We start from the raw sequence: 17,045 nt of genomic DNA on the forward strand, positions 1-17,045 counted from the left end.
AGACCATGACAAACACGAAAAAGTGCGAGTATGTTTGTCATAGTCTAATACCTCCTTAAGTATTGACGATTTTTCATGTATTGAATATGAATGTCAAAAATGATAAACCATGCTGGATGCCTTCGAAAGGTTGACTGCACTATGGTTAGATTATAAAAAGGATTTCGGATATGGCTGAAAATGAACACGCACAAGCATGTAATTATAAAATTTTCAATATATTTTTATTTCTGATACAGTTTTTATTTTTCGCTTGATTCCATATCTCGTCTTCATCAACTCTTCTTTTTTCTCGTCTTCACCCATCTTCATCATCATTATATATTTTTTATTTTAGTATTCTTATTACTTGTAATTATCAACATTTACATTTAAAAATATCATAGAAAGATTACTATTGATGCAGTGTGTTTCCCATTTTTGTTTCGCTTACTTTTGTCTCTTCAGTTAGCCAGTAGCAATCTCCCTTCACTTCCACAGCAGTAAACATCATCGTTTTGTTTGTTTTGTTTTCGTCTTGCATTGTGTATTTTTCTGTCCCACTCGCTTTGTGTTGTTGTTGTATATTCGAAATTGTATAGATTTTTTTGTTTTGTTTGTTTAATGTTTACGGTTGAAAATCTGTGTTCTATAGTAGAGTGTATGTTTTTTGTGTGTAATTCACATCTATTGCGATAAACAGTGAGCAATCTTTGCGGTTTGTGTATGGTTTTTTTTATTTATTTAACTGTTATGAGGGTGAATGGATCATGTTGGGCACGATGTTCAAATGGGATTTTGTTTTGTGTAATATTCAGCTTAGAGAATTACAATTACGAATGCTTGCATTTTTTTAAGTTAAACATTTACGAAGTAATTTACAAATATATGTGATTTCTTTGTTGTTCCAATCGTGTGCAGACAGCGTTAGTGCTCGTTTATATTTTCAATCGATTCTTTCTTCTTTGTAAATATAGCGTTCGTTCTCTCGTTATTATTTTTTTTTCAGGGGGGAGGACTCAATTTTCTCCGTGTAAAAGCGCAATTTTCGAAACAAAAATAAATAAAAAATAACGAGTTTTACATACTTGATTTTGTGGTGCAAAGCGTAACGAGATGAATAAATTAAAACGAATGAAAGAAGAACGAAAAAAGTGCGATGACACTGGATGCTTTCGAAATTGGATACACGGAAAAAATAACGTGAGAGGGTAGATGTTTTTTTTAATGTGTGTGTGTGATTGGAATCAGTCTAATTCACTAACGTATCAATATTAGTAATTAATCGTACACTCACGGATGTCACGAAAAACGATATTTGCCGTTCAACTGAGACGCCACAAAAGTCACAAAATCGGATCAAAGTGGGCTGATTTTTTCGCTTTTCAAAAATAGTAGTTGCTCTATTGTTCTCGTTTCTACTCTCTTCTTCCGATAGGTAGCACAGTTTCCGTTATTGTTTTCTAGGTTTTTTTTGAGTGTGTTATCATTCCGCAAATTCTGTGTGTATGTGTGAGTCCTTAATGAATAAAACTTTCATCGTTACAGTTACGTCTGTTGGCTTAGCGTTGAAAAGGGTTTCTATTTACAAGTGTCGAGAAGGTGTTTCTCCTTCATCAATCGAATAACAGAGGGCAAATGCGGTGGAAGAAATGCCGAAGAAATGCGCGCATTCAAAGTTTGGAAAAAGTTGAAATTGTAGGAAAAAAAAGTTTGACATGGAAATCTCTGTGTGTTGTTGGTTTTGGATCTAGTAGTCTGCGGTTGGTTTCCGCAGAAAAAAGGTTGTCACGAAAAGAAACAAATTTATCATTTACCATTTTTAAAAGTTGCAGCAACAAATGGAGACAATTTCTCACATTGGTAGCAAATTTGGTAGCGTACTTTTGGTAGCAAGTCAATTTAATTTCATGAGAATATTTGGAAGAGGCTTACCTCGCTCACTTGGAAGCTTGGCAAATCTGAAAAGGCTGAAGGTGAATTTGATTTAATATTTTTAAGAATTGGTAGCATGGATCACTAATTTGGTAACGCTAACAGAAGCATATAAAAAACATGAAAAAGATTGGTAGCAATTCAGAACTGGAAATTTAGCTGAAACCCAATAAGTTTTGGTAACAGACAAAAATGATCGTTACCACTGCACTGCAAGTAGCAAATTGCTGAAGATGACAACACATATTTTTAGCGTCAAATTTTGGTAGCATTACTGAAAAAGGGTAGACGATTGCGCAATTTGGTAGCCAACCATCAACAAAGAAATATGTTACCCCTCTTCGTAACAACCATGATCTGGCAAACCGTTCGATCTAGTACTACACTGCCATCTGTCAAAAATAAAAGGTTGTCTTTCCGATCGAACGTCTACTTTATTAACTGTTTCTTCTTCCACGCGGTAAAAAGATCATGCAAACCTACAGCAAAACTTACAAAATATTATCGTAATAATACCGCTTAGAGTGTGTGTTTGTTTGTGTGTGTGAGTGTGCTTTGGAGGGGGCGGGGCCAACCGCGACGGATTGCGTGCAGTACTAGAACCTAAGCACGATGAAAACAAACGGAAAAATGCTGCCGCAATCCGCGCGCGCGCCCGCCTGCTACGACTACAGTATATCGAACACATGGTCGCGACTTGCTGGCTAACCTTGCTCTTGTAAACTTATGATTGTTTTCGATTCGATTTAAATAGTTAACGCCCCTCTTCTCTCCGTCTATCAAAACAGGAATGAATGTACTTTGAGTGTGTGTCTATGCTTGTCGGTTTTGTGATGCATTCACAGTGTTTGGGCGTGGTTTAGTTTGGCATAATGCGGTAGTAGCAGAACTCAGTACTAGATTAGAACACAACCTAAATAGTTTCGTTTGCCGGAAGGGACGCGCGTTCGGGGGAGTAGTAGTTAGGGAGGGTGGGAAATGCAGTACTAGAGTAGACGTTTAAATAAATAGCAATACCTGGCGCTGTTGCTGCGACTGCTGCTGCGGTTGTTTGCGGCGAGCTTTGGCGCCCGACGATTTTGGAACAGTTGTGGTTGTAGTAGTAGTAGCATTTGCAGTAGTAGAAGCGGTAGTAGATTCTGTTGCGACGGCGGTGGCGCCGCCGACGGCTGCGTCGATAGGTGTGGTACTAGAATCGGCCGCCATTTATCAAAACGGTGCAGCCTCCTTGTATTCACTGGGATCGAGGGTGAAGAAGTCCTCCAGCTTCCACTGGAGCGTCTCGAACGTTGGCCGCCGCATCGGGTCCTTGTTCCAGCACTCGAGCATAATCTCGTACAGCGTCGCGTTACAGTTGGGCGGCTGGGGCATCCGGTAGCCGTGCTCGACCTGGTTCAGCACCTCGGCGTTGGTCATACCTTAGCGAAAAAAAAAACCCAACAATTTTCAACCATTCTAGTACTTCATTCAAAAAAAAAAAAACCTTACCTGGATACGGTATTCTACCGTACGTGACCAGCTCGGTCAGCAGGATGCCGAAGCTCCACACGTCCGACTTGATGGAGAACTTGCTGTAGTTGGCCGCTTCCGGGGCCGTCCACTTGATCGGGAACCGGGCGCCCACCCGCGCTTCATATTCGTCCTCCTTTATCAATCTGAAACAGAAAAGCCGATTAGTTTCCAATTCAAGCTACCGCTCAAGAGTCCCTTACCTCGCCAGACCAAAGTCGGCAATCTTGACGATGTTGTTGTCGCCGACGAGCACGTTCCGGGCGGCCAAATCGCGATGGATGTAGTTTTGGGATTCGAGGTACGCCATGCCGGCCGCGATCTGGGCCGCCATGTCGATCAGCTGCGGCAGCTTCAAGTTGCGGCCTTTACCTGCAGGGAAAAAAGAGTTGGGAGATGAATTTATTAGTTTTCTATAGTTGAGTTATTTTCTACATTTTCGCACAATGAATTATCTTTCTATTTTTGATTTGGGTGGAATTATATTTTGTGACGAAAAAGCTCTACTGATATTTTTTTACGAGCAGACAAAATTTCCTTCAAAACTTCAAAAAGCATTTTTCAATTGATGAAAGTATTTTAAAAAATTTAAAAGTTCAAAATTTTAAGAGTTTAAAAGTTTAAAAGTTTAAAAGTTTAAAAGTTTAAAAGTTTAAAAGTTTAAAAGTTTAAAAGTTTAAAAGTTTAAAAGTTTAAAAGTTTAAAAGTTTAAAAGTTTAAAAGTTTAAAAGTTTAAAAGTTTAAAAGTTTAAAAGTTTAAAAGTTTAAAAGTTTAAAAGATTAAAAGTTTAAAAGTTTAAAAGTTTAAAAGTTTAAAAGTTTAAAAGTTTAAAAGTTTAAAAGTTTAAAAGTTTAAAAGTTTAAAAGTTTAAAAGTTTAAAAGCTTAAAAATTTAAAAGTTTAAAAGTTTAAAAGTTTAAAAGTTTAAAAGTTTAAAAGTTTAAAAGTTTAAAAGTTTAAAAGTTTAAAAGTTTAAAAGTTTAAAAGTTTAAAAGTTTAAAAGATTAAAAGTTTAAAAGTTTAAAAGTATAAAAGTTTAAAAGTTTAAAAGTTTAAAAGTTTAAAAGTTTAAAAGTTTAAAAGTTTAAAAGTTTAAAAGTTTAAAAGTTTAAAAGTTTAAAAGTTTAAAAGTTTAAAAGTTTAAAAGTTTAAAAGTTTAAAAGTTTAAAAGTTTAAAAGTTTAAAAGTTTAAAAGTTTAAAAGTTTAAAAGTTTAAAAGTTTAAAAGTTTAAAAGTTTAAAAGTTTAAAAGTTTAAAAGTTTAAAAGTTTAAAAGTTTAAAAGTTTAAAAGTTTAAAAGTTTAAAAGTTTTGAATTTTGTATTTTGTATTTTGTATTTTGTATTTTGTATTTTGTATTTTGTATTTTGTATTTTGTATTTTGTATTTTGTATTTGGTACTTTGTATTTTGTATTTTGTATTTTGTATTTTGTATTTTGTATTTTGTATTTTGTATTTTGTATTTTGTATTTTGTATTTTGTATTTTGTATTTTGTATTTTGTATTTTGTATTTTGTATTTTGTATTTTGTATTTTGTATTTTGTATTTTGTATTTTGTATTTTGTATTTTGTATTTTGTATTTTGTATTTTGTATTTTGTATTTTGTATTTTGTATTTTGTATTTTGTATTTTGTATTTTGAATTTTGTATTTTGTATTTTGTATTTTGTATTTTGTATTTTGTATTTTGTATTTTGTATTTTGTATTTTGTATTTTGTGTTTTGTAATTTGTATTTTGTATTAAGTTTTAAGTTTCGTAACAACAAATTACAAATTACAAGTTTTTAGTTTTTAGTTTTTAGTTTTTAGTTTTTAGTTTTTAGTTTAGATTATGGAAAAAAACAACACTCACCCTGCAGGAACTCGAGCAGCGAGCCGTGCTTCATGAGCTCCGTGATGATGTAGATCGGCTCCTCGAGGGTGCACACGGCGTACAGCTGGATCAGCTTGCTGTGCCGGAGCTTCTTCATGATCTGCGCCTCGGCGAGGAAATCCTTCGGGTCCATGGTTCCTAAAACGAGCAAGTTAAAAATTGTACTCCAAAAAAGGGGTTCTGGGAAAGGCCGGTGAATCTCTTACCCGATTTGAGCGTTTTGATGGCAACCGGCGTCGTGTTGTTCCACAGGCCTTCCCAAACGTCGCCAAACTGGCCCGAGCCCAGCTTGCGCACAAACTTGAGTGACGTCCGATCGATCTCCCACTGGTCCCGGGTGCGGTGTGACAGCCCGTCCGTAACCGGTTTCTCGATCTGTGATTGGTTTTTTTGAGGGGAGGGAAAAAGAGATAAATTCTGAATTAGTTTGGGCTTTTCCAGTGACTTGGTTGCATTTATTAAACAGATTTTTCAAAGTTTTATGCTATTAGTCGATGACGGAAGAAATGGACGGACTTAAGATTTGCGGACATAAAAAAAACTTAAGAATTTGCTGTTTTTGTTTTGCAAATTTATTTTTAGCACAAAAACACAACAAAAAACAGGTTTTCAACAAACAGGCAAGACAAGAAGGTGAAGAAGGGATGTGAGGAAAACCTCGAAGAAGAACAATCACGTGACTTCAGCCTCGCCGCTTGTAACGGGTCTGCGTTGATGGAAGCGACGATTGACGCTAACTTATTCAAAGCGGTTAATTTATTGACATTCTGCTGCGACTGTTGACGAGCTGATCGTCGCGGTTCCGATTGGCTGTTAGAACTTTATCAGCGCAAAAGGTTTGCGTTATATTTCGGTGCGTTGCCCGCGCCTACACACAGTTTTATGTAAATTTTTCGCATTGTAAAAACGCACGCACGGCGTCGTTGCTGCGTCGTCGTTACACAGCTAGGAGGTAGAATTGGCACGTTTTATCGACCCACCCACAGCGGTACCACCGTCCTTTGTGCGCGAACACTTCGGTACTATACAATCACATAAACAAAACTAGGAAGAAAGTCGTAAAAATGTAAATCGTGGTGCGATTAAGGGTACGACGATGTAATTGATAATGGCTCGACATGGTTGAAACAACTGTTTTTTTTTAAGTAAAATTTAGAAGTAGCAAAACTATTTTTTTGAGAACATTTAGGCAAAACAACAGTTTTGCCCATGCTCCCATAAATATAAAACTTCAAGAAATAAACGAAAAAGGTGAAAAAATATCCATAAAAGAAGGCTTGTACAATTATTACAGTGCCGTCCTGTTTTTCGCAACGCGAATTTTTCAAACTTCAAACTGCCAAAAATCAACGTAAATTTTAAAAGTGTTAATCATTGTATGATGTTTAAGATTGGTTTTCTATCAACAATTTAGAAAAAAAAATAAGTAAGTTTCATTCATCAGTTATTTTGACGAGAGAAAATGTGTCGAAAAGTTGTGTTGTCAAAAAAGAGATGGCACTGTATATTGGAATTCTTATTAAGTATTGATGTAGACTTCAAAAATAAGAAACGAAAAAAACAATCAAACATTTGTTAAGTTAATTCGTTGCATTTTTAGAGTTTTGTGATTCTCTCTGAATATTTATGATATAAATATTAATAAAAAAATTAAAATTAAATTAATTTTGCATAAAGTTTTGAGCCAGCATCACAATTTAAAAAAATTAAAAAAAAAACATCAAAAGAATTTATAATTCGACTTAAAACAGCAAACAATTTGGAAAATGCATTGAATATATTTTTTCCAAATTATTTTGTTTACCATTTTCAGTTTTTTTTTTTAAAAATAGAGTCGATGCCATTTTTTTTTAAGTTTATCTCGCAACCCCAAAATCGGTCCGAAAAATAAGGGGGCAAATAAAAAAAAATCTAAATTTTAAAGGAAGTAGAAGTCTTACCAACTGAAATCTATTGAAATGCATTTTCCTGCGGTAAAAATCTATTTTCAATTTTTGTGGAATTTCAAGGTACAGGTGAAATCAATACTTCACAGAAAAAAAAAGTTGAATTTGGAAAGATGAAAATTTGGTAAGTTGACTCTTTATTTGTGTAATATTACATAAAAAATGTGTAAAAATGTGAACCTGATGAATATTCATCAAAAACTGATAAAAATTAATCATTTTCTGGGGTAAAATTAATCATATTTTTTGCCACAAAATCTGTCACCATTTCCTGATGAATATTACCAGCATTTTTTTTTCTGTGTGATGAATATTCATCAAAAACTGATGAATATTCACCAATTTCTAATGTAATATTACACATTTTGTAGACACAACATCTGTCACCATTTCCTGATGAATATTGCTATCATTTGCTGGCAATTTCAATTTTTATATTTTTTTTTGCTCCCTTCTTGACTTTGGCCAGAGTCGAGGGACATAAATTTTGAAAAATATTTGGCTTGCACAGAAAAAAAAAGTTGAATTTTGGACGGTTGAGTTCTTTGAGTAATTTTCCCTAAAAAATGTGTAAAATGTGAACTTGATGAACATTTATCAGAAACTGATGAGAATTCACCAGTTCCTGTTGTAATATTACACTTTTTTTCGACTCAAAATCGGCCACCACACAGAAAAAAAAGTTGAATTTTGGAATGTTGAAAATTTGGTAGGTTGAATATTACCTCTTTATTTGTGTAATATTACATAAAAAATGTGTAAAAATGTGAACCTGATGAATATTCATCAAAAACTGATGAAAATTCATCATTTTCTGGGGTAAAATTTATCATTTATTTTGCCACAAAATCTGTCACCATTTCCTGATGAATATTACCATCATTTTTTTTCTGTGCATTTCTTGATGAATATTGCCATCATTTTCAAAACGATTTCAGAAAAAAGGTTAAAAAAAAATTATTGTAAAAAATAGATATATGATTGTGAAATAGTATACACATTATTTTTTGTTGGTGTTTTTTTAGTTGTGTTTTTTTTCATAGAGAAAACTTTGATTTGAACTGAAAACTTCATAATAATGCTTATTAAAATATTTTTTCTAAAACCTTGAAGTTTAATCGTTATGATTTCCCTCATCCCCGATCAAAGTTTTTAAAAAGTATTTGAAAATACAAAGTTTTTAAAAGAACTATTTTTAAAATATATCATTCAATTATATGTTATATTTATATTTAAAACAATATTTGGATTAAAATGTGTTGAAGTAAAGATAAAATATGAGCAGTTCTCTACGGAATCGGTTATTTTTGTATAATTTTAATTTTTGTATTTTTTAATCCGGTTCCCGGGCAGACGGTAATAACAAAATTCATGACATTTCAATAACAAATACTGTTGAAATAACAAAAAGTGGTATGGAATCTTCTTTAAAAATCAATTTTTGCATAAGAGTTGAATAACAGTTTATGTTGTCATAATAAAATTTGTTATTGGTCTGATATTGGTTGAAAGCCAAAACAACTTGGGAATAACATTTTTTGTAATGGAAGAATACCGCCAACTGTTATTGGGATGATCGGATTAGTTGTTAAAATAACAAAAAATAATAACAAAGATTTGTTCGAAGAATAACTTAAAATGTTATTAGTCTGTTATTACAATAACAATTCAATAACAAAAAAATCATAATGTCGAATAACAAAACTTGTTATAAATAACATAGTATGTTATTGGACTAGTATTTTCAAATAACAAAAAATGTTATTCCCAAGTTATTTCCGTCTGCTCGGGTTGAAACTTCTTTGGTTTCTTTGGTATGCCCAAAGAAGCCATTTTGCATCCTTAGTTTGTCCATATAATTTTCCATACAAATTTGGCAGCTGTCCATACAAAAATGATGTGTGAAAATTCAAAAATCTGTATTTTTGAAGGAATTTTTTGATCGATTTGGTGTCTTCGGCAAAGTTGTAGGTATGGGTATGGACTACACTGAAAAAAAATTATACGGTAAAAAAATTTGGTGATTTTTTATTTCACTTTTTGTTACTAAAACTTGATTTGTAAAAAAACACTATTTTTATTATTTTTTATTTTTTGATATGTTTTAGAGGACATCAAATGCCTACTTTTCAGAAATTTTCAGAATGGGCAAAAAACCTTTGACCGAGTTATGATTTTTTGAATCAGTACAACTTTTTTTCAAAAAATCTAAATATTGGTCGCAAAAAAAATTTCATTTTCATTTTTCGATGTAAAATTGAAATTGCAATCAAAAAGTACTTTAGTAAAATTTTGATAAAGTGCACCGTTTTCAAGTTATAGCCATTTTTAGGTGACTTTTTTCAAAATAGTCGCAGTTTTTGATTTTTAAAAAATAGTTTGTCCACCTTTGAAAAAAATATTTTTGAGAAGCTGAGAAAATTCTCTATATATAGGTTTTTCGGACATAGAACTTTGAAAAATATTTGCAACGGCCTAAGAAATAAAATATTTCCGAAGAGTTTTTTTTTGTTTAAGATTTGACTGCTTGTTGCAGAGATATAGTCTTTTAATGTTTAAAATTCGTGATAAATAAAATTTTCTCAGTGTCATCTAATTACAACTCATTTTTCAACTTACGAGATCTAGAAAACTATTGGCTTGATTTTCATCGGCAGAAAAAAAAACAAAATTTTTAATCAATTCTTACTTTTGAAAATATCTAAAATTGGTTCGCAGTTTTATGAAAAAAATTAAGGTCAATTTAAATATTAAAAAAATGATAATTCACATAATTAAAAATTTGGAAAAGTGTTTCCAAATAAAAATTAATCAAATATCTTATCTTATCTACATCTTTTTGAACTTAACCACCCTAATTAATATGGGACAGGATAGATTTAAAATAAATTCCCATTCCAAACCTGATAAGCTACACCCCTGACTGCAGTCAATCGTCACGTTTCAGCCGATGCTCGATCATTCGTCACCCTCCCAAACGGCTGCGCGACTGGTTGTGTACACAATTCTGACTTTTGTCAGAACCGGTACCCGGGGCAAAGCTGTTCGATTTGATTAAAATTGCTGTATTTTTTTTTTGTTGTTGTTCTTCTTTCAAAGCCGCTCGCGACACAATCCCTATTCTTTTGTCAGCTGATCTCCGGCTTCCTCCTGCACCAAAATTTACATGCGATGGCGACTTGTTTTCGGTTCGAAAATTCTCGCCCGCCAAACCGCTATGTTTTGACGTGGTTTTGTGAGGCTTTTTTTTTCTTCTTTTCTTGAAAAACAATTTGCTTCCGCGATTCGTGATCAATTGCAGCCGGTCGGCTGTCGGCAGACCCTCCTCTAGATTTGTATAGGAAGTCTGGGGGGTTCGTCGCTTGATGCTGGCCGATGGTGTCTATTTCAGCTGGTGATGAAATCACAGCACTAAAGGCGTCATCGTCGAAAAATTTATGTTTCTTTTATTTTGAAATTTTACTTAACGTGAATACCTAGTTGGTAGTACACAATTTAATTTTGATAAATAAATATTTTTTTTTAAAGAATCGGAGCCTTAACTTGCCAACCGTTAAGATCCGCAATCCAATACGCCGATTAAATTTAAATTACAACACGAAATTAAACAACTCATTCCGAACAAGCTGCCAACATTGCTGAATGACTTGCAGAGAAGAAAAAAAATACCCACAAAAATGCATTCCACTGAACCGGAATCGAAACCATCAACGGGTTCGTCGCTTGGCAGGCCAAGTCTCTCCGCGGGGCCAAGAATTGGTCAAGTAGGCAGATGTGTGACAAATCAATTACCGACACCGGTCAATTGGATGGTGGCGGCGCAGCTCCGACATTCCATCGGCAGATGATGAGCCGGAAGTGGCGCGAAACAATTAAGAAAATATGTTTTTGTTTTTTTTCCTTCTCATCTCAAGTGTAATGAAATTTTTGCTTCCAGTGTGGCGGCATGGAACGGGTGCGTACGAGACAGGGTAGATTGAGAGTCTTTGGACAAATTCAAAAAAATCTTCAATAATTAATTGAAAAAAAAAAATTCTCAAATTAGAATATAAATCAAATAAATCTTTTGCCTTCCTCACTGAGGTAAGGCTATAATCCTGCTCTAAAAATGAACTTCGTATAAAAACGTCGTAGACCCACCTTCATGTATACATATCGACTCAGAATCGAAAACTGAACAAAAGTCTGTGTGCATGTGTGTGTGTATGTGTGTGTGTATGTATGTATGTGACCAACAAACTAGCTCATGTTTCTCGGCACTGGCTGAACCGATTTGACCCGAACTTGTTGCATTCGACTTGGTTTAGGGTCCCATAGATCGAGTTTTATACAGATTGAAGTTTCGATAAGTAGTTCAAAAGTTATGTATAAAAATGTGTTTTCACATATATTTGGATCTCACTCAAATGTATGTAAACTATGTCCGGGTCCATCATCCGACCCATCGTTGGTTAGGTTATCAAAAGACCTTTCTAACGAAAGTAAAACATTGAAGATCTGGCAACCCTGTCTCGAGATATGGCCACTTAAGTGATATTGATATGCTTTTTTGAAGCCGGATCTCACTTAAATGTATGTAAACTATGTCCGGATCCACCATCCGACCTATTGTTGGTTAACTTATCAAAAGACCTTTCCAATGAAACCAAAACATTGAAGATCTGGCAACCCTGTCTCGAGATATGGCCACTTAAGTGATATTGATGTACTTTTTGGAAGCCGGATCTCACTTAAATGTATGTAAACTATGTCCGGGTCCATCATCCGACCGATCGTTGGTTAGATTATCAAAAGACCTTTCCAACGAGTCTAAAACATTGAAGATCTGGCAACCCGGTCTCGAGATATGGCCCCTAAAGTGATATTGATGTACTTTTTTGAAGCCGGATCTCACTTAAATGTATGTAAACTATGTCCGGATCCACCATCCGACCTATTGTTGGTTAGGTTATCAAAAGACCTTTCCAACGAGCCCAAAACATTGAAGATCTGACAACCCTGTCTCGAGATATGGCCACTTAAGTGATATCGATGTACTTTTTGGAAGCTGGATCTAAAAAATAGATGACACTTGTGTACAGCCATTGTTGTGAGGAAGGCTCCAACCACATAGGTGGATTAAGTTAGTTTTTTTATCAAATTTCAAATTTGAAAACAAATTGTAAAAATCAACCATTTTTTAATGTTTTCAATTGCACTGTTCGCCTGCAAGCCATAAATCGACCCGAAACAAAACAGATCTTGTTTTGAAAGAGCTTCACCAGCACACAGCTCGTCGAAGAAATCCATTTAAAAAGTAATTAATTGTTCACCGGCGCCGTTGCGCGGCCAATTGACGTGTCGTTCAATGTCACCGGAGAGGACGCGAAGACGCACGCGCGAGAATCGATTTGTTTGGTTGGAATGTGCCCGCGCGCACAAACTCACTTCTTCTTCTCTTTGTGTGTGAATTTTGTTTTGACCATTGGTGTTATTGTGGTGCTATTCTTGCACTCCCGTTGGTTTTTATTGACTGATTAAGTGTGTCTCTGAGGTGGGTAACGAAACGAAGGCTCTTTGTTTTAGAACCACAATAAAAGTGTTTGTTTTTAATTCGAAAAATAAAAATAAAATTTGGAATGGTTGCAAATTTCACTGTCTCAAAAGTGTTACAAAAGTGTGATTATTTGAAACGAGAGAGTGATAACTAAGTATGATGCAGTTATGTAATATTATTTTAAGATACCGTTTGTCAAAAAATCTAAAATTGATTGACAAAAATGTTGTTGCAACATTAGAAAAACTTAAATTTTTGTGGAAACTTCAAAATCAAGCTTGATTTTTATATCTTTAACACAAAAAACTGGAAAGATCCAACACCACCTAATAAACGAGACTGAGATAAGCTGTCTGATAAAAAAAAACTTTTCTGTAATTTCACTTCCGGCCAGTAGGTGTTGGATTGGAAAACACACGTTGAGGAAAGGAAAGGCTTTCGCATGGTCTTCAAATTTGAAAACTAATCAAGAAGCTTCTCGTCGTGTGATTTTATAGCCTTTCCACAGTTCTAAATGCTACAATGAATTTGAGTTTCATCCGGACGTTCCGTAATAGGGTGGTCTTTGCATGTCATGAATCATATTATACATTTTAACAAAGGAATTATTCTGTAGAATTTAAAATTTTGAAAAAAAAATATAATTATTTATTTTTTTATTTAAATGAAATTTTGTCCATCCTTTAGTGAAAGAAAAGAAGCCAATTAGCATTTTTTCTCTCAATGCAACTGAAAATGCTTAAAATTAATGCTTTTAGTTCTTTAAAATATTATGCTCGATTTATATAACATGATTTTTTTTTATTGCAAAAGAGCAGGATACATAGCATTTTTTTAAACTATTAAAATCAAACCAATAGTTTAAATATTATTTAATAAACAAGTTTAATCATTTGAATAATAAGGGCAAATAGATTATATGTATTAGGAAATTGGCTAAATTAATTAAATTTAATTTTTATAATTTTTGATTCATCTAAAACATTCTGCGGTTCTCCCTATAATCAAAGAAGCTATTTTGCATTACTGGTTTGCCCATACAAGTCTCCATAAAATTTTGGCAGCTAAACAAAACTAATATACATCAATTTTCAACAATCTGCAGGTTTTTTTTTATTTATTTTTTTTTAACACAAAAAGGTAGAATTCCCAAAATCTATAATTGGGGATTTTTATACATGTTTTAAGGGACCAAAAATGTCATAAGCCACAGAATAGTAGGCCATTCAGTTACGATATTTGAAGAAGTGTCGATTTCTCTAAAAAAACATGTTAGAAATGCTAATATCTCAAAAAATTATGGCCCGATTTTTTATGTAAAAAAATCATTTGTTATGCTCATGTTCATATTTTAGAGGCTGTATTTCTGGAACGCAACTACTGAAATTTAATTAAAGAAAAATAATATGTTGAGAAGTAAATGATGGTCATAATTATTTTTGCTTGATCTTTATTTGATTTTTTTGGTGATATGTTTTCAATCACTATTTCTCCAAGAATCGTTACGTTTTGTACATACTTCTCTGTGACTAATAGGGAGGCTCAACATGGTCGATTTGTCAGAACAAGGGTTTTTTTTTCAGTTGGATTTACGGCCTTATACAGCAATTCCATTCGAAAAGAGCCTAACCCGAAAAAAAGTTCTCCGATCGAGCTCAAAATTTTTGCTAGGGTGGTGCGAAAAATGGTAATTTTCGTAATTTTTCGCAAAAACCACTTTTTTTAAATTATATCTTCGCGTCATTTCATCCGATTTCAGCTGTCTTAGGAGCAAAAGAAAGGTGATTAGATTGGCTATTTGAAAAAAATAAAAAAAAGTTTAAAAAATCTAGCTTAATATTTGAAAAAGTCGTATGAAAACTTAAAATTGCGTTTTGACCGTGACCGTGGACCGTGGACCAAAGAGCCTACGTCTGAAAGTATTTTTATCGGATTCACAAATTTTATCAAAAAATTGGCGATGTCGAACCGTACGCTTCCGGGATATGATTTTTTGAAAATAAAAATTGAGTTTTTCGACGCGCCACGCGCAAAAACAAGAAAATGACGAAATCGGCAGAAAATCTATTTTTCACTAAAACTGCGATAACTTAAAAATTTCAGCGATGACCTGTACATGTTAGGGTACCAAAAGTTGCGTATTTTAATTACGAAACTATTTTCTGGTCACCATCAAGCCTTGAAACAACCACCGATTTGAGCATTTCAACTTTGAATGGGAATTTGCACGGAAACCCCGACTTTTTTGTTATTTGATTTGTCTAATTTTCATCATTCCGCCAATTAAAAAAAAACTGTTGCAATAGCTTTAAAATTGAGAAAATTTCCAAAAACTTTGCCAAAGAAAGCATGGTGCCCAAAACTGATCTAAAATTTAAAAAATCACGTTTTAGACCGGTTTTTAGAAAGCTGTATCTTTTTTTAAGCTTACAATAACAGAATTAGCTCAAAAATATTATTTGGTGATAATCTGCATTTCAATCTAAACTAGAACGACAGTTTTTAAATAGCTTATAATAAATTAAAAATTGATCTTTTTTGCTCTGAACTACAATTTTGTATCCAATGAGATTAAAATTTAATAAGTATTTTATAAATAAATAAATTAATTATATGTATTGAGCAGTTCTCTCAGATTTCTTTTTTGCTCTGAACTACAATTTTGTATCCAATGAGATTAAAATTTAATAAGTATTTTATAAATAAATAAATTAATTATATGTATTGAGCAGTTCTCTCAGATTTCCGACATTCGATTTTTTCTGTATTTTTTAATCCGACTGAAACTTTTTTGGTGCCTTTGGTTTGCCCAAAGAAGCCATTTTCGTCATTTGTTTGTCCATATAATTTTCCATACAAATTTGGCAGCTGGCCATACAAAAATGATGTATGAAATTTCAAAAATCTGTATCTTTTGAAGGAATTTTTTGATCGATTTGGTGTCTTGGGCAAAGTTGTAGGTATGGATATGGACTACACTGAAAAAAATGATACACGGTAAAATTTTTTTGGTGATTTTTTATTTAACTTTTTATCACTAAAACTTGATTTGCAAAAAAACACCATATTTATTTTTTTATATGTTTTAGAGGACATCAAATGCCAACATTGCAGAAATTTCCAGGTTGTGCAAAAAATCTTTGAGCGAGTTATAAATTTTTGGTCGCAAAAATTTTTCAACTTCATTTTTAGATGTAAAATCAAATTTACAATCAAAAAGTACTTCAATGAAATTTTCATAAAGTGCACCGTTTTCAAGTTAAATCCATTTTTAGGTGACTTTTTTTGAAAATAGTCGAAGTTTTTCTTTTTTTTCAATTAGTGCACATGATTGCCCACTTTTGAAAAAATATTTTTGAAAAGCTGACAAAATTCTATATAGGGGAACAGCATCTAATTCCAGCGTGCCTTCAGTTAAAGCTAATTAAAAGCGTTTTCAACTGAAATCGAGTGATAAATAGGTCAGTAAGAAATGAGAAAGCAAGTTTCTATCTAAAGTTTTGCAAAATTAGTTGTATAAATAGTGAAAATCAGCTAATTGGATGGAGTTAGGAGCGAGTGCTTAACCTGCCAAACATACGAGAATTTCCCCTATTTTGCACTTTTGAACTTTGTTGATACGACCCTTCGTTGCTGAAATATTGCCATGCAAAGGTTTAAAAACAGGAAAATTGATGTTTTCTAAGTCCCACCCAAACAATACACCATTTTCTAATGTCGATATCTCAGCAACTAATGGTCCGATTTTCAGTGTTAAAATATGAAACATTCGTTAAATTTTTCGATCTTTTCAAAACAAAATTTTCAAAATTTTTAAACCAGGACTGACATTTCAAAAAGGCCAAACATTCAATATTACGCCCTTTTAAAATGTTAGTTTTGGTTAAAAAATTTTGAAAACATTTTTTTCGAAAAGATTGGAAAATTTCACGAATGTTACATATTTTAACATTGAAAACCGGACCATTAGTTACTGAGATATCGACATTAAAAAATGGTGTGTTGTTTGGGTGGGACTTAGAAAACATCAATTTTCCTGTTTTTAAACCATTGCATGGCAATATTTCAGCAACGAAGGGTCGTATCAACAAAGTTTAAAAATGCAAAATAAAGAAACTTTTCCGAAGAAAGCATGGTGCCCAAAACTGATCTAAAATTAAAAATAAAAACACGATTTAGACCATTTTTTAGAAAGCTGTATCTTTTGCAGGATTTGAATGCTATTAAATAAGTTTGGCATAAACATAAAAATAAAAAGGTTTAATA

General features: G+C 33.1%; 1 protein-coding gene across 1 annotated transcript in view; it reads right to left on the bottom strand.

Moving 5' to 3' along the window:
- Positions 1–199: 199 nt before the first annotated feature.
- The window catches only part of LOC6039281, a 109,956-nt gene continuing 93,110 nt past the window's right edge, over positions 200–17,045 (bottom strand). The window contains exons 5-9 of the mRNA XM_038263560.1: positions 5,504–5,672; positions 5,277–5,435; positions 3,627–3,795; positions 3,403–3,569; positions 200–3,332 (exon numbers count right to left, since the gene is read on the bottom strand). Coding sequence (XP_038119488.1) covers positions 3,124–3,332; positions 3,403–3,569; positions 3,627–3,795; positions 5,277–5,435; positions 5,504–5,672 — 873 coding nt within the window. The 3' untranslated portion in view covers positions 200–3,123. The remainder of the gene's footprint in view (positions 3,333–3,402; positions 3,570–3,626; positions 3,796–5,276; positions 5,436–5,503; positions 5,673–17,045) is intronic.

Source organism: Culex quinquefasciatus, chromosome 3 (assembly GCF_015732765.1).
Source record: "Culex quinquefasciatus strain JHB chromosome 3, VPISU_Cqui_1.0_pri_paternal, whole genome shotgun sequence".
In the NCBI taxonomy this organism is placed as follows: Eukaryota; Metazoa; Arthropoda; class Insecta; order Diptera; family Culicidae; genus Culex; species Culex quinquefasciatus.